Source organism: Rhinoderma darwinii, chromosome 4, assembly GCF_050947455.1.
Source record: "Rhinoderma darwinii isolate aRhiDar2 chromosome 4, aRhiDar2.hap1, whole genome shotgun sequence".
NCBI classification, from domain to species: domain Eukaryota; kingdom Metazoa; phylum Chordata; class Amphibia; order Anura; family Rhinodermatidae; genus Rhinoderma; species Rhinoderma darwinii.
This window is the reverse complement of record NC_134690.1, coordinates 27,578,624-27,597,766: the sequence shown is the minus strand read 5'-3', so window position 1 is coordinate 27,597,766 and position 19,143 is coordinate 27,578,624. Positions and strand designations below refer to the sequence as shown.

General features: G+C 45.5%; 1 protein-coding gene across 2 annotated transcripts in view; it reads right to left on the bottom strand.

Annotated features, from left to right (window-relative positions):
• Window positions 1–19,143, bottom strand: part of RUNX2 (RUNX family transcription factor 2) — an 80,184-nt gene that overhangs the window by 37,557 nt on the left and 23,484 nt on the right. For both annotated transcript variants that reach the window (XM_075860940.1, XM_075860941.1), the window contains exon 3: window positions 10,002–10,106. In XM_075860940.1, coding sequence (XP_075717055.1) covers window positions 10,002–10,106 — 105 coding nt within the window. The remainder of the gene's footprint in view (window positions 1–10,001; window positions 10,107–19,143) is intronic.

Sequence of the window (19,143 nt, the reverse complement as noted above, 5' to 3'; positions counted from 1 at the left end):
TAATGACACACTGACACTTGGGGTACAGGATAATGACACACTGACACTTAGGGTACAGGATAATGATACACTAACACTTGGGGTACAGGATAATGACACTGACACTTGGGGTGCAGGATAATGACACACGGACACTTGGGGTACAGGATAATGACACACTGACACTTGGGGTACAGGATAATGATACACTGACACTTGGGGTACAGGATAATGACACTGACACTTGGGGTACAGGATAATGATACACTGACACTTGGGGTACAGGATAATGACACACTGACACTTGGGGTACAGGATAATGACACTGACACTTGGGGTACAGGATAATGATACACTGACACTTGGGGTACAGGATAATGACACACTGACACTTGGGGTACAGGATAATGACACTGACACTTGGTGTACAGGATAATGACACATTGACACTTGGGGTACAGGATAATGACACACTGACACTTGGGGTGCAGGATAATGACAATGACACTTGGGGAACAGGATAATGACACACTGACACTTGGGGTGCAGGATAATAATACACTGACACTTGGGAGACAGGATAATGATACACTGACACTTGGGGTACAGGATAATGATACACTGACACTTGGGGTAGAGGATAATGACACTGACACTTGGGGTACGGGATAATGACACACTGACACTTGGCGTACAGGATAATGACACACTGACACTTGGGGTACAGGATAATGACACATTGACACTTGGGGTACGGGATAATGACACACTGACACTTGGGGTACGGGATAATGACACACTGACACTTGGAGTACAGGATAATAACACTGACACTTGGGGTACAGGATAATGACACACTGACACTTGGGGTACAGGATAATGATACACTGACACTTGGGGTACAGGATAATGACACACTGACACTTGGGGTACAGGATAATGATACACTGACACTTGGGGTAGAGGATAATGACACTGACACTTGGGGTACAGGATAATGACACACTGACACTTGGGGTACAGGATAATGACACACTGACACTTGGGGTACAGGATAATGACACACTGACACTTGGGGTACAGGATAATGATACACTGACACTTGGGGTAGAGGATAATGACACTGACACTTGGGGTACAGGATAATGACACACTGACACTTGGGGTACAGGATAATGACACACTGACACTTGGGGTACAGGATAATGATACACTGACACTTGGGGTAGAGGATAATGACACTGACACTTGGGGTACAGGATAATGACACTGACACTTGGGGTACAGGACAATGACACACTGACACTTGGGAGACAGGATAATGATACACTGACACTTGGGGTACAGGATAATAATACACTGACACTTGGGGTACAGGATAATAATACACTGACACTTGGGGTAAGGGATAATGACACACTGACACTTGGGGTACAGGATAATGACACACTGACACTTAGGGTACAGGATAATGATACACTAACACTTGGGGTACAGGATAATGACACTGACACTTGGGGTGCAGGATAGTGACACACGGACACTTGGGGTACAGGATAATGACACACTGACACTTGGGGTACAGGATAATGATACACTGACACTTGGGGTACAGGATAATGACACTGACACTTGGGGTACAGGATAATGATACACTGACACTTGGGGTACAGGATAATGACACACTGACACTTGGGGTACAGGATAATGACACTGACACTTGGGGTACAGGATAATGATACACTGACACTTGGGGTACAGGATAATGACACACTGACACTTGGGGTACAGGATAATGACACTGACACTTGGTGTACAGGATAATGACACATTGACACTTGGGGTACAGGATAATGACACACTGACACTTGGGGTGCAGGATAATGACAATGACACTTGGGGAACAGGATAATGACACACTGACACTTGGGGTGCAGGATAATAATACACTGACACTTGGGAGACAGGATAATGATACACTGACACTTGGGGTACAGGATAATGATACACTGACACTTGGGGTAAGGGATAATGATACACTGAGACTTGGAATACGGGATAATGATACAATGACACTTGGGGTACGGGATAATGATACAATAACACTTGGGGTACGGGATAATGATACAATGACACTTGGGGTATGGGATAATGATACACTGATACTTGGGGTACGGGATGATGATACACTGACACTTGGGGTACGGGATAATGATACACTGACAGTTGAGGTACGGGATAATGATACACTGACACTTGGGGTACGGGATAATGATATAATGACACTTGGGGTATGGGATAATGATACACTGACACTTGTGGTACGGGATAATGACACAATGACACTTGGGGTACAGGATAATGACACACTGACACTTGGGGTACAGGATAATGACACACTGACACTTGGGGTACAGTATAATGACACACTGACACTTGGGGTACAGGATAATGACACACTGACACTTGGGATACAGGATAATGACACTGACACTTGGGGTATAGGATAATGACACACTGACACTTGGGGTACAGGATAATGACACACTGACACTTGGGGTGCAGGATAATAATACACTGACACTTGGGAGACAGGATAATGATACAATGGCACTTGGGGTACAGGATAATGATACACTGACAGTTGGGGTACTGGATAATGATACAAAGACACTTGGGGTACGGGATAATGATACAATGACACTTGGGGTACGGGATAATGATACAATGACACTTGGGGTACGGGATAATGATACACTGACACTTGGGGTACGGGATAATGATACAATGACACTTGGGGTATGGGATAATGATACAATGACACTTGGGGTATGGGATAATGATACACTGACACTTGGGGTACGGGATGATGATACGCTGACACTTGGGGTACGGGATAATGATACAATGACACTTGGGGTACGGGATAATGATACAATGACACTTGGGGTACGGGATAATGATACAATGACACTTGGGGTATGGGATAATGATACAATGACACTTGGGGTACAAGATAATGATACACTGACACTTGGGGTACAGGATAATGACACACTGACACTTGGGGTACAGGATAATGACACACTGACACTTGGGGTACAGGATAATTATACACTGACACTTGGGGTACGGGATGATGATACGTTGACACTTGGGGTACGGGATAATGACACACTGACACTTGGGGTACGGGATAATGATACACTGACACTTGGGGTACAGGATAATGACACTGACACTTGGGGTATGGGACACTTGGGGTACAGGACATAATAACGTATTCACTTTGCATTGTATATATTTCTAGCTCTATATTCTGTAGTGGTGGAGCGGAGTTTTCCTCTGGTTGGGGGGCAGAGGTAATGGACAGGACTGGGGGGTCATACACATATGAGGATCTCTATCATGCTGCCTGCAGTCGGGGAATGTGTAAACAGCCTGTGTTTCCTTGCATCAGCTTCCTTAGACGGTTGCTCAATAAAAATGCCTCTTGATGTGTCATTTCCTGCTTGGCCAACAGCCGAGCTCCTGACAGTCAAACCGAAAAAATAACAGCCGAGACGAGAGGACTGGATTGTGAGGAGACTGTTATAAACGTGTCGCTGCGATAGGCACCGGACACTGCGCGGCGGAGAATATACTGCGATTATAGCGTGTGTTATAAGGGCTCTAATACCAGCAGACAAGTCGTGGATTCATAGTCCAGCATACAGATGAAAAACGGAAAAAAAAGTTGTTGCGCCCATTTCTGACACTCCTCATGGTGCAGATTGTGTTATACATCACATACATTGTATATTCAGACATGTCCTCCTAGGTAATGGCCCGTGGGCTAAAAAAGTGGCAACCACAATGGGCATTTCTTTGTGGCGTGCAGAATTGTAATTAAGGGGTCCCCCAGCTTTGGAGGTAGGAGAAGGCATAAAGGCCCCTTACCAACCAATATAGTCATTTGGGATAATACATTGTATTTGTAGAGCACTTTATATCCATTTTTGCTGGCACAGCAACATTAAGGAGTGCTGTAACTGACTAAGGGGCTGTGGGCCTGTGGGCACTGCCCTAAAGGTCAGTCTTCCCTTGTGTTATGCCTAGTACAGGGCCTGAGGGGAGATGCATGATACAGGGATTCTCTCTCTTTGATGTTCTTTGAGTACTTGTGTCATGCTCCGCCCCCTCAGTCATTGACTAGGCACATCACGGTGCATGGATATTGTCTGTAGTGTTCATTTAACATAAAAATTTGCAAGGTAAAACATTTCCAGACCAAATACATTGAGGGCCAATATTTTTTTTTAATCCCTATATGAATCCGTAATTAAAAATTTGCTCTTAAATGCAAACCAGAGGTGAACCTACACTTTCTATTTGGGATTCCCATATGCAGCAGTTCCCTAACGTACGTGTATTATCAGAATTTATTCCAGAAGTGAGAAAAACTAATTCCCTGTGGTTATCGTCAGCGTGTTTGCCTGTCAAATACCCTATACGGAACTCTCCATTCAATTAAGAGAGTGGAGATGGGCTACAAAATATGTCTCCTGCCCCGGAGGACCAGGCATGTCCATACATTACACGAACAGTCTATTGATTTCAAATAGAACTGTGTAATGTTTCATTTCCCCTGTGGTGGCGCTGCAGGGAAATTGAACACTTGATGCTGATCACCCCCACAGATTACAGCAAGACACCATATGATCAGCTTATTTCCAGAGGACCCTTCAAAAAAATAAAAAGACAACGAATTGTAATATGCAGAGCACTTGTTTAACCAAAAGTGATTATCTTAGGGCCTGTTCACATCAGCGTTGGCTTTCCATTGAGGGGTTCCATCTGAGTTTTCCGTCTGCTGAACCCCTCAACGGAAAGGCGAATGGAAACCTTTTTTTTGACGGAATCAACAGCGCAGTCATCTGTGTTCTGTCTAGTGCTGGGGGGGCGGAGCATGACACAAACATTCAAAGAGCACAAAAGAGAGAATCTTTTTGTCATGCTCCACCTCCTCAGGTGCAGTGTATCAGTTTCTTTATCTTTGTCTCTTGCAATACCACTTCCCACCACTGGTGGTCCACAATTATATTGCATAGACACTTAGAATTCCTTCCAGAATTTTGAGGCAGATTTTAAACTACCTGCACGTATTTTTCCAAGTTTCTTTGCGGCGTACGTCAGTAGCAGCTATTGAAGCTAATGCAAGGACCATGGGCAAAAAACGCAGCAAAAAACGCTCGGAAACGAGCGCCACAGGTTTTCTCTGCCTCCCATTGAGGCGCAAACCGTGGCATGCCGAAAGGACATGCCGCTTTTTTTTCCCGCTAGCGGCCAAAAGTCACCCGGAAAAAAAATGCCTCTCCCTGGCATTGAAATCAATGGGGGCGATTTTGGTCGTTTTTTCGCGCTGATTCCTAACGCGGTTTCCGCGTCAAAATCAGTGCCAAAAAACTCAGTGTGAACTGACCCTTAGGCTGGCCATGCACTTTAGATAGATGTCGGCCGAACAATCGTTGAGCCGACAGTTATTCCTCCCGACTTCCCAATACACATGCACGCTCGGCCGATGGGGAGAAGGGAGAAAGCCGCCGCCAGACTCCTCTGGCAACGGCTTATCCACTAATGAACAAAAGGATCGGGCACGTTGAAATTCAACATACCTGATTCTTCTCTCCCCCGACGGCGGATGTCGGGGCAGAGCAGGGTCAAGCATGTTGAATTTCAACATGCCCGATCCGTTTGTTCATTAGTGGATAAGCCGTTCATTGTTCATTAGTAGATAAGCCGTTGCCAGGGGGATGAGCCGGATTCCACCACACACATTAGATGGTCAGCCAGTCCTGCCTAAATTGGCAGGTTCGGCCAACATACATTTAATGCGCATGGCCAGACAAGCTCAATCCTATCCAAGATTAGAGAAAAGGGTTTGTATTTTTTCTAGAAACAGTGCTACTCTTGTTCGTAGACTGCATCTGCCGAGCTGCAATACCACACACAGCCTATAGACAAGAGTGGCGCTGTTTGTAGGAAAAAAAAAATCATTTCTCTAATGTTGGATAGGATTGAACCTATTGTCCAATGACCCTTCAAAATTAAAGGGGTCTCTCGCGCATATTGGTTGGCCTCGAGTTCCCAGTGGGGAGCTGTAAGCTATGCCGGTCTCCATTGCTGGTAGTGCCACCAGGGCTCCATGCCTAATTCTTGGATTTTACTCTAAACAGGAAGTGATTTCCTAACATCTGTATTTATGACTTGTAATGTTTTCTGGCACTTTGGATATTTAGTGTGTGAAACATCCCACAGTCGCTCCCGGCCTCTCCCCTTGTTTTTATGTCATTGGGAAGAAATCTGAAATCCGGTGTCTCCTCTTTCTCATCCGATACATATATGTCAAGGGAGTTAGGGGTCTATTTCTGTTCCTCTGTATGTCAAGATAAAAATAGTTTAGCACGTACTGGACTAATGCAACTCTCCTGTTCCGAAGGTGGAAGCAGATTTTGGGATTTATATTCTTAAAGGGGTTTTCCATTCTTTAGTAAATCAGTCTTAATTGCAGTATAATGAATAGTTCTGAAACTTTTAGATTTTGTGTTTCTATTCCTCATCATTTTCAGTGATTAGAAACTTTTTTTGTTTACATTCAGAGCCTTAAAACTTGTTCTGAATTAGTCTTGTTCACACACATCAGAGTTTGTTACAATGTGGCATTGGGGTACAAACGATCAGTCTGAATTCTAGAACAAGAGATATTTCTGCTGCTGTGTGTAGCTCAGAGGGGACTGTGCACACTGATATATTGTAACAAACTTTTAGCTGTGTGAGCAGGACTAGGTCAGGATCCGTTTTTAGCCACTGAATATAAATAAATAACTGTCAATTCACTGGCAGCAAACAGAGATCTCGAAGGGGTGTGAGGGATTCAAATTCAATTTACATAGGACAAGACAACAGTGAATCGCCACCTTTTCACACCAAATTATTTCAGGTTTTACATTCTGTGCTGATTAATTTCTAATACATATCTTTAAAGGCGCAGGGTCTCCCATTTATTGGAGTTCCAGACCCCCGGAATGTATATAGAGTTAAATTATAAAATTCTGTCTGCCTGCAGTCACCACTAGGTGGAGCTTAGGAACTTACTGAATACTGTTTTATTATAGAGTTCATTGTATAAACAGTATGCAATATGTTCCTGAGCTCCCCCTAGTGGTGGCTGCAGGCAGACAGAATTTTACCATTTACCCTATGTCTATGCAGGGGATTGAGAGGTCTATATCTGAAAAATAGAGCTCCAATCGCTATAAAGATATATTAAGGAGTTAACTTGAGGTTCAAGTGCTCATATTCACTTTAAGGGACTGTTTTAGACTCCTTGACTTCCCGTGACTGACATTTCAAACTGGTAAAGACAACCTCCCGCATAAGTAGGGGGCACAGCAACATTCATAATGGAGCCTACCTCTAAGCGCGGTTTCAATCCTGCCCCTCCCCCCTCCAAACTCTCATCCCACAACAGGAGGACCCAGCACTGGTTCCCTGATACCTCCACTTTCAGGTTAGTTCCCCCATTCCGATTGCTAACCTTGCAGTACTTGTATCGAGGGGAGAGTATTGCTTAGCTTGAGAAAGGGGGATGTGGTCAAATTGAGCTAGACACCCCCTCCCCCATAGGCTTCATAGTGGCCAAATGACCTGCCCCTAGGGTACACCATTCACAAAACCCCAATATGACTGATACTCACTAAAGCAAAGCAACGATGTAGAAACCTGGGAAACACTTTATATCTGTCATTTGTTTGTCGTGTTTTTTTTTTAACTCTCAGGGTATTCTGGTACTTGTAGTTCCACAAATCCCAGGTGCAGGGTTTCCCTAAACTGTGTGTTAACCAATGGCCTGAACTTCTGACACCCACTGCTCGTTGTTGGCAAATACTGGGAACTTCAGGGCCAGTTCACACAGAGTTTTTTGGAGCTGATTTTGAAACCGCGTCAGAATCAGCACCAAAAAATGTCCGGAACATTAATTTCAATGGGAAGCGGACTCGTTTTGTTGCCGCGGTTCCGCCTCTGACCTCGCATTGAAATCCATGGGAGAAAGAGAAAGCCTTTTTCGCTGCTTTTTTTTTGCCCACAGCCCTCAATGGCCACGGGCGAAAGACGCTGCGAAAATTGGGTCAGGAAATTGCAGACATGTCAAAATCTGCTTTAAAATTCCAGAAGGAATTTTGAGGCAGATTTTCTCTGTGTTATGTGAACAGGGCCCTACTTCTACCTATTATCTGTCTGACATAAATCATTTTGTTTCAAAACATTCTCCCGTCTTATCAGCAGAATATAAATATTTCTCCCTGAATCTGGGCACTCGACCTTAAAGAGTCACTCTGACACTCTGTAATCTCATGTACAGGGGCTGCAATGTGTCAGTCCGTGAGGAGCGGAGTGAAATATTTGACATCTCCAGACAAATGTAAGGAAACCAGGTTCATTTAGCTGCGTCCGAGCGCGGTAATTACTCCTAATTCTGCATTTGGAACAATTATTTCCGCTATCAACTACGACGAATGCGTCTGGATGACGGTACAATGCACAATGTCTATAAATCTACCGCAACGCAAGTCTGTAGAGTACGGCTCATGTCTGTATTCAGTGTCAGACTCCTCGGGACCACCAGAGATGATCCTGAGGTCCACCCTCCATCTATACAGAACATGTCCACATCCACTTTTACTTCCATCGTAACCTTTATTATTATTGGACACACGACAGATCACAATGAGGTCTAATATGTTATTGGTGGATCATCCCATAAGAAATAGACCCTAGTGGCAAGTGATCGACCCCAAAATCACCTCCAAATGGGGTTGTCTCCTGCTGGACCCTTGGGGCTCATTATTGTGTTAGAGCCTGGGCCCATCGGAGGATCCTCTGATACTCTGCATTCTACTGCTGCTAATTTAGCACATTCCATAAAATTCAATGGACGTCATTTCCCTGTCCCGGTCATAGTCATAATTGGTATCAACATCACACAACTTTCCGCAAAGAAAGGATTATGATAATTAAAGGGGTTGTCTGGTTTAGAAAACCCATTTCAGATACTCTATTAGGGAATTCTGAGTTAATAGAGGACATGCTCTGGAGGACCCCGAATGTCCACCCAATACACAGAAAGTCCATTGATTTTAATAGGCACTGTGTAATTCTTCATTTGCCCTCTGGTGGCACTGCAGGGAAATTCAACACTTGATAACAAATTCCCCACAGGTTACAGCTAATCGCTAAAGGTCCCAAAGGTGGGACACCCTGTGTGCTGCTTATCAGTAGTTGATCCTTGTAACAAACAGGGATTGTCAAGAGCAGACAACCCCTTTAAAAACGTTTTTAGTCTTATGTAAATAAAACTTATGCAAGCTATACGAGATCGGGAAAAAAATTGTCTTTTTTTCAGAAACAGTGCCTCTCCACAGTTTGCAAGGGCTCTGCCTCACATTGAAGCAAATAGGGATTAGTTGCAATACCAGACATAGCCTATTTACAAGAGTGGCGCTGTTTCTTTAAAAACATAAAAAGAAAACATTTTTTTCTGATCTCGTACTACCCCTTTAATCAGTGTGTAATGGACAGTTCTGAAACTTTCTGAATCACTTTGTGTTTGAATTTCTCCTCGTTTTCAAGATCTCTGTTTACTGTCAGTGAACCGAAACATTCTTGCATGCAAACCTAGTCCTTGTTACAAACAAGCTAGATAAGAGCTATCAGCTTGAAGTCCAGGAGAAGGCAAATAATCATGTTGCTGCTGTGTTTGGCTCACCAAAAATTGCCTAGACTAGATACATTATGACAAACCCTCAACTGTTTGGGCAAGACTAGTTCTTTAGCCTCTGAATGTAAATGATTAAATTCACTGACAGCAAGCATATATATTAAAAATGGTGACTGCTTGAAAAGCAAAGCAGGGGTAATCACTATTATCTTTTTCTATAGGTAATGTTGACATTGAGATTACAGTATATTGATATTGGACTTACGTCTTGGTTCCCTCGGCCCATCCACTGTCACTTTAATGGCTCTGTGGTAGGTGGCGACTTGAGGTGGATTGGTAAAGATTGTAATGGTCAATGTAAAGCTCTTTCCTGCAATGGAGAATAGAGATTATGGGTTTATATGGCTGCTGATTCTAATCCCACATATTACACAACAGTACTGGAGAGTAGGGAGAGCTGGCCTCGCAAGTGAATGTTTATATTCGGAATACCCCTTTAAAGTAAAGTTCCACCTTAGAATAACATTGGCTTTATAGTCATAAAATCAGCATCTTTATAAAATATCCTTTTAAATTACCCTTTTTTAGCTGTTTTCACTTATTCAGTTTGGCTTTTCTCTGTAGTGTAAAAAAAATTAATTGTTGACACCTGGAAACTATCATCAAGCTGCTGTTGTCAGATCCATTATTGTAATCATGTGCCCCTATGTGCATAAATTTATTCAGCCCCTCTAAATATATTGAGACCCCAGACTAAATCTCCTAAATGTATTTAGACCCCGACTAGACCCCCTAAATATATTCAGACACCAGACCCCCATCCCATTTTAGAGTCCCTGGAACGAGCTAAACCCTCTCTGACAGCCTTGACATAATGATGGTTGCCCATTTAATTCTATGGGTGCCGGTCTATAGTACATACTATAATGTGTTGGCACTGGAAGCTTATCCAAAGATATCATCCGCCAGACCCTGCAGCTGTAACATGAGGGAGGAAAGAAAGAAAGAAAGAAAGAAAGAAAGAAAGAAAGAAAGAAAGAAAGAAAGAAAGAAAGAAAGAAAGAAAGAAAGAAAGAAAGAAAGAAAGAAAGAAAGAAAGAAGGAAAGAAAGAAAGGTAAGAGAAAAAAACTGTAAAGAAAAAAAGAAAGAAAAAGAAAGAAAGAGCGAAAGAAAAAAAAAGGAGGAACGAGGAAGAAAGAGAAAAAGAAAGAAAGAAAATAAAAGAGAAAATAAAAATTTTAAGAAAAAAAAGGAAAGAGAGAAAGAAAAAAGTAAGAGAAAAGAAAACTGTAAAGAAAAAAAGAAATAAATATAAAGAAAGAGCGAAAGAAAAAAAGAAATAAAATAAGAAAATAAAATTTTAAAGAAGCAAAAGGAAAGAAAGAAAAAAAAAGAGAAAAAGAAAGAAAAATAATGTATAGAAAAACAAGAAAGAAAGAAAAAGAAAGTGAGAAAGAAAGAAAGAATTGCTCTTCTTTTCCTACTGATGGATGAGAACTTCATACCAAATTTCTACTGTCAGTAAATTTACTGGCAGGGGGCAGCCGTGCTTCCTCCACTCATTGTTCACTTGCTGGGTTGATGGGAAATACTGTCGGATAATAAATTGGGATCCCTCAGCTTCTTAACAACAAGCGTTTGGCTACATGTCAGTAAATGACTGCGTGCCAGGAGGCCTGACACTTGTAATCTGTTAAATATATGACGTTTTTTCCTGTGAGAGAGATTTCTGCAAACCGTTTTAGGAGAGGAAGATGTGGGCGGGAAACAGTGACTCAGCAAACCGTCACAAGCGCCCAACTGATGTATGGGTAATGCTTCTGCTCCTGCCGCGTCTAGTGCCGGTGTCCAGCACATTATTATTATTAGAATTAGTATTCAAAGACATAAAATCCACGCGTTTCGGGCTGTTGTAGTCTGTACTCCGAGCTGCAAGCTCCAATTATAGGAGTTTACAAAGATTTTAAAAAATCTATCAATTTGGGCTTAAAATATTTGTAAAATTGTCATACATTGTTTACAGAATCCGCTCCAGTACCCCGCCGCTCCTGTGGTCCCTGATGCGTGCTGATGTCACGTTCATAGCGACAACACATCAGGTGGTTGCAGTAATGAAGTTTCATCCATAGTGACGTCACTGTTGCGGACAGTGATTGGCTGCTCCCGCTTATGGATGTCACACAATCTCGCAGGTAGGGTCAAGAGCGGCAGTAGACACATGAGACCGGTGGCGGGGAATCAGCGTGGAATTGTAAGTAAGTAAATTCCAAAATTGGTTAACTTTCAACTTTGAGCCCAAAATAATACACTTTTGAATACTGGAAAACCCCTTTAAGGGTCTTCATAGTTGGAAATGTGTGGAGCTGGATGGGACGATTTAGTCGGGATGGGCCAACCATCTAATATGTATGGGGATGTCCCGACTGTTCTGCGATGGCAGGGGAAACAAGGATTGGCCACGTTGGATTTCAACATGCCCGGTTCCTTGTTCTCATGGGAGATAAGCCGCCATCAGAAGTGTGTGGCAGCGGCTTATATCCCCCTCCCCATTGGGGTCGGAAGGATAAGCTGACAGCCGATGTCTGGAGTCCTACTAAGGTATAGCTCCGAGGGAAGGCTTTCAACATGATATGAACAGGGCCTAAGGTGTATGGCTGCCTTAAAAGTGCTCCCTTCCCCTTTTACCCTGTGCAAGGAAAGGGTAGTGACAACCCATGAGTGTCCAAAACGGTCCCTAGTACGATTGTCCCTTTTTGGTCCCTCTTAACCCTTCCAGTGCTTATTTTCATACTGTATTATGTGTATCCACATGCAGTATAGACAATGTAGCGTGACTGTCTACAAGGGTGGAGTTGATCTATAGGTTCTGTATTTTGCTGTCCTTATATGATTCCGTATGTGGATTTAGTTGCCAAAAATATCCAAGTCACATCTAGGAAAATGTTGATTTCTTCCAATACTCTGGCAGCACTGCGAACAGCACAAAGTTTTGTACCTAGTTTTCCATAGGACTGCCGCTTCAGCTCTGCTACATCTGTGCAAGCCCAGATACAGATAATATATATATATTCATTTAAACTCCTTTAATCTAACAACTCTTAATCCAGAAAGTCTGATAATCCGGCGCTCATTTCCTACACGGAACAGCAATGCAGATGTTTCATTTGAGCTTTGTTCCTTTACCCTTACAAGTGAGTTTTATATACATTTCCATAAATGTCCAATAATCCAGAAATTCTGATGATCCGGCGCCTGGTATAAAATTCTAATTTGATTCAAAATTTTAGAATTTCTTGTAAATTTGGTAAACCCTGAACGTGAGATGATCAATGACAGAAGACGAGAGGATCTAGAGATACGTTTCTGGGGCCCCTTAGAGTGTAAGAAGTGCAGTGAAGTATAAGAGGACACGTACCGGCCCATATCTCCGCAAACTCCTGACTGCTTCAAAGGGAACGAAAAAAAAGTCCTTTTTTCTCTCTATTAAGATCATAAGAATTTAGAAGGGGAGGGGGTCAGTTCTGCTTGGACATAATTACTCCCCATCATACAAGGCTTTCTTCGTCTCCCATGCGTGAAGACCCCGCTAGCTGCTACGTCTGCCCCTTTTTCCTCCTTTTTAAATATTAAATTGACTCCTTGGGACGCCAGTCGGAGCCCCGGGTGTGTAGTAACAAGGAGAACATCCTTTGTTTTTCTTGTAAGTCACACAGATAAGTTGGCCTCATACGTTCTGGCAAGGAGCGCGGTTTCCTAGTGTGTAATAACTTCCATAGGTCGGGGTCACGCAGCGTTATAAAGGGACAAGGTAGTGTCAGTCGTGTAAGAGCTACTACAGGAGATCCGCAATATACATGGATCTTACAGCCTAGATGAAGCGTCTGTTTCTAATTGTTTCCTGCTGCTAAGCTGGTGTATCTAAGCATGTGTGATACACCCTCAGAGAACATTCCAGCACTACACATCCCATCATTTAATGTTACTAAATGTCCTTGTAAAATAATCCCCAGGGAAAGTGGGGTGCTGAGCTGGTGTGTCTAAGCCTATCATGTGTGATTGCTGTGTGGCAGTATATACAAGGGGAGGGGGGATTGCTGTGTGGCAGTATATACAAGGGGAGGGGGGATTGCTGTGTGACAGTATATACAAGGGGAGGGGGGATTGCTGTGTGGCAGTATATACAAGGGGAGGGGGGATTGCTGTGTGGCAGTATATACAAGGGGAGGGGGGATTGCTGTGTGACAGTATATACAAGGGGAGGGGGGATTGCTGTGTGACAGTATATACAAGGGGAGGGGGGATTGCTGTGTGGCAGTATATACAAGGGGAGGGGGGATGGCTGTGTGACGGTATATACAAGGGGAGGGGGGGATTGCTATGTGGCAGTATATACAAGGGGAGGGGGGATTGCTGTGTGACAGTATATACAAGGGGAGGGGGGATTGCTGTGTGGCAGTATATACAAGGGGAGGGGGGATTGCTGTGTGACAGTATATACAAGGGGAGGGGGGATTGCTGTGTAGCAGTATATACAAGGGGGATTGCTGTGTGACAGTATATACAAGGGATGGGGGGATTGCTGTGTGACAGTATATACAAGGGGAGGGGGGATTGCTGTGTGGCAGTATATACAAGGGGAGGGGGGATTGCTGTGTGGCAGTATATACAAGGGGAGGGGGGATTGCTGTGTGACAGTATATACAAGGGGAGGGGGGGATTGCTATGTGGCAGTATATACAAGGGGAGGGGGGATTGCTGTGTGACAGTATATACAAGGGGAGGGGGGATTGCTGTGTGACAGTATATACAAGGGGAGGGGGGATTGCTGTGTGGCAGTATATACAAGGGGAGGGGGGATTGCTGTGTGACAGTATATACAAGGGGAGGGGGGGATTGCTATGTGGCAGTATATACAAGGGGAGGGGGGATTGCTATGTGGCAGTATATACAAGGGGAGGGGGGGATTGCTGTGTGACAGTATATACAAGGGGAGGGGGGATTGCTGTGTGACAGTATATACAAGGGGAGGGGGGATTGCTGTGTGACAGTATATACAAGGGGAGGGGGGATTGCTGTGTGGCAGTATATACAAGGGGAGGGGGGATTGCTGTGTGACAGTATATACAAGGGGAGGGGGGATTGATGTGTGACAGTATATACAAGGGGAGGGGGGGATTGCTGTGTGACAGTATATACAAGGGGAGGGGGGATTGCTGTGTGGCAGTATATACAAGGGGAGGGGGGATTGCTATGTGGCAGTATATACAAGGGGAGGGGGGGATTGCTATGTGGCAGTATATACAAGGGGAGGGGGGATTGCTGTGTGGCAATATATACAAGGGGAGGGGGGGATTGCTGTGTGACAGTATATACAAGGGGAGGGGGGATTGCTGTGTGGCAGTATATACAAGGGGAGGGGGGATTGCTATGTGGCAGTATATACAAGGGGAGGGGGGGATTGCTATGTGGCAGTATATACAAGGGGAGGGGGGATTGCTATGTGGCAGTATATACAAGGGGAGGGGGGATTGCTATGTGGCAGTATATACAAGGGGAGGGGGGGATTGCTATGTGGCAGTATATACAAGGGGAGGGGGGATTGCTATGTGGCAGTATATACAAGGGGAGGGGGGATTGCTGTGTGACAGTATATACAAGGGGAGGGGGGATTGCTATGTGGCAGTATATACAAGGGGAGAGGGGATTGCTATGTGGCAGTATATACAAGGGGAGGGGGGATTGCTGTGTGACAGTATATACAAGGGGAGGGGGGGATTGCTGTGTGACAGTATATATAAGGGGAGGGGGGATTGCTGTGTGACAGTATATAAAATGGGAGGGGGGATTGCTGTGTGGCATTATATACAAGGGGAGGGGGGATTGCTGTGTGACAGTATATACAAGGGGTGGGGGGATTGCTGTGTGACAGTATATACAATGGGAGGGGGGATTGCTGTGTGGCATTATATACAAGGGGAGGGGGATTGCTGTGTGACAGTATATACAAGGGGAGGGGGGAGTGTTGTGTGGCAGTATATACAATGGGAGGGGGGATTGCTGTGTGGCATTATATACAAGGGGAGGGGGGATTGCTGTGTGGCAGTATATACAAGGGGAAGGGGATTGTTGTGTGGCAGTATATACAAGGGGAGGGGGGATTGCTGTGTGGCAGTATATACAAGGGGAGGGGGGATTGCTGTGTGACAGTATATACAAGGGGTGGGGGGATTGCTGTGTGACAGTATATACAAGGGGAGGGGGGATTGCTGTGTGGCAGTATATACAAGGGGAGGGGGGATTGCTGTGTGACAGTATATACAAGGGGAGGGGGGATTGCTGTGTGACAGTATATACAAGGGGAGGGGGGATTGCTATGTGGCAGTATATACAAGGGGAGGGGAGATTGCTATGTGGCAGTATATACAAGGGGAGGGGGGATTGCTGTGTGGCAGTATATACAAGGGGAGGGGGGATTGCTGTGTGACAGTATATACAAGGGGAGGGGGGATTGCTGTGTGACAGTATATACAAGGGGAGGGGGGATTGCTATGTGGCAGTATATACAAGGGGAGGGGGGATTGCTGTGTGGCATTATATACAAGGGGAGGGGGGGTTGCTGTGTGACAGTATATACAAGGGGAGGGGGATTGCTGTGTGGCAGTATATACAATGGGAGGGGGGATTGCTGTGTGGCAGTATATACAATGGGAGGGGGGATTGCTGTGTGGCAGTATATACAATGGGAGGGGGGATTGCTGTGTGGCATTATATACAAGGGGAGGGGGGATTGCTGTGTGGCAGTATATACAAGGGGAGGGGGGATTGCTGTGTGGCAGTATATACAATGGGAGGGGGGATTGCTGTGTGGCATTATATACAAGGGGAGGGGGGATTGCTGTGTGGCAGTATATACAAGGGGAGGGGGGATTGCTGTGTGACAGTATATACAAGGGGAGGGGGGATTGCTGTGTGGCAGTATATACAAGGGGAGGGGGGATTGCTGTGTGGCAGTATATACAATGGGAGGGGGGATTGCTGTGTGGCATTATATACAAGGGGAGGGGGGATTGCTGTGTGGCAGTATATACAAGGGGAGGGGGGATTGCTGTGTGGCATTATATACAAGGGGAGGGGGGATTGCTGTGTGACAGTATATACAAGGGGAGGGGGGATTGCTGTGTGGCAGTATATACAAGGGGAGGGGGGATTGCTGTGTGACAGTATATACAAGGGGAGGGGGGATTGCTGTGTGACAGTATATACAAGGGGAGGGGGGATTGCTGTGTGGCATTATATACAAGGGGAGGGGGGGTTGCTGTGTGACAGTATATACAAGGGGAGGGGGGATTGCTGTGTGGCAGTATATACAATGGGAGGGGGGATTGCTGTGTGGCAGTATATACAATGGGAGGGGGGATTGCTGTGTGGCATTATATACAAGGGGAGGGGGGATTGCTGTGTGACAGTATATACAAGGGGAGGGGGGATTGCTGTGTGGCAGTATATACAAGGGGAGGGGGGATTGCTGTGTGACAGTATATACAAGGGGAGGGGGGATTGCTGTGTGGCAGTATATACAAGGGGAGGGGGGATTGCTGTGTGACAGTATATACAAGGGGAGGGGGGATTGCTGTGTGGCAGTATATACAAGGGGAGGGGGGATGGCTGTGTGGCAGTATATACAATGGGAGGGGGGATTGCTGTGTGGCATTATATACAAGGGGAGGGGGGATTGCTGTGTGACAGTATATACAAGGGGTGGGGGGATTGCTGTGTGGCAGTATATACAAGGGGAGGGGGGGATTGCTGTGTGGCATTATATACAAGGGGAGGGGGGATTGCGGTGTGGCAGTATATACAAGGGCGCTGTATGCCATTATGTACAGGGGGGCTGTGTGGCGCTATCTACAGGGGGATGCATGGCACTATCTACAGGGGGTTGTGTTGCACTAACTACAGGGGGGCTGTGTGTGGCGCTATCTACAGGGGGCTGTGTGTGACGCTATCTTCAGGGGATCTGTGTGTGACGCTATCTACAGGGGCTGTGTGTAATGCTATCAACAGGGGGGCTGTGTGGCGCTATTTACAGGAGCTGTTTGGCACGATCTACAGTGGGGCTGTGTGGCGCTATCTACCGGGGGGCTGTCTGGAAGTGTCTACTTGGCGGCTGTGTGGCGCTATCTACAGGGGGGGGCTGTGTGTGATGCTATCTACAGGGGGGCTGTGTGTGACGCTATCTACATAAGGGGCTGTGTGTGACGCTATCTACAGGGGGTATGTGGCGCTATCTACAGGGGTCTGTGTGGCGCTATCTACAGGGGTGGCTGTGTGTGATGCTATCTTCAAGGACTGTGTGTGACGCTATCTACAGGGGGGCTGTGTGTGACGCTATCTACAGGGGGTCTGTGTGTGGCGCTATCTACAAGGACTGTGTGTGACGCTATCTACAGGGGGTCTGTGTGTGGCGCTATCTACAAGGACTGTGTGTGACGCTATCTACAGGGGGTCTGTGTGTGGCGCTATCTACAAGGACTGTGTGTGACGCTATCTACAGGGGTGCTGTGTGTGATGCTATCTACAGGGGGTCTGTGTGGCGCTATCTACAGGGGGGCTGTGTGGCTCTATCTACAGGAGGTCTGTGTGGCGCTATCTACAGGGGGTCTGTGTGGTGCTATCTACAGGGGGGCTGTGTGGCGCTATCTACAGGGGGTCTGTGTGGCGCTATCTACAGGGGGTCTGTGTGGCGCTATCTACAGGGGGTCTGTGTGGCGCTATCTACAGGGGGTCTGTGTGGCGCTATCTACAGGAGGTCTGTGTGGCGCTATCTACAGGGGGTCTGTGTGGCGCTATCTACAGGGGGCTGTGTGGCGCTATCTACAGGGGGTCTGTGTGGCGCTATCTACAGGGGGTCTGTGTGGCGCTATATATAAGGGCAGTGGTGTGATGAGGGATTCTTTCATTGATGCCTATAATTGGTGTGTATAACTGTCGCCTATTTTACTGCTGGACTTGTAATATTATAGTATTTAAAAAAGTAATTGAAGCTAATTTAACATACGTTTTCTTATTCTCTTATTTAGTCGCTATATTAGCGTTTACTGGGGGTATTACTTTTGGTCATCAGATCGCCCACCATTGATGGAGACTTGCCCTGCTCCCTAACTGCCCCGCTCAGGAGCTGCCAAGACTTAGAGGGAACATTGGTGACAGGACGCACTTCCCACAACAACGATTCTCAGTGAGACATATGATAGTCTGCAAATATTTTATAACAATCTGCAAATGTTTTCTTCACATTAATAAATGTAGTCAAGGTCCAAGCAGACTGGATAAGGAGACTGGCCTTCCCTGGAGAAATCATAAATGTGCCAGCATGCCCAGCCCCGGGTGCCAGGTCCCTGCACAA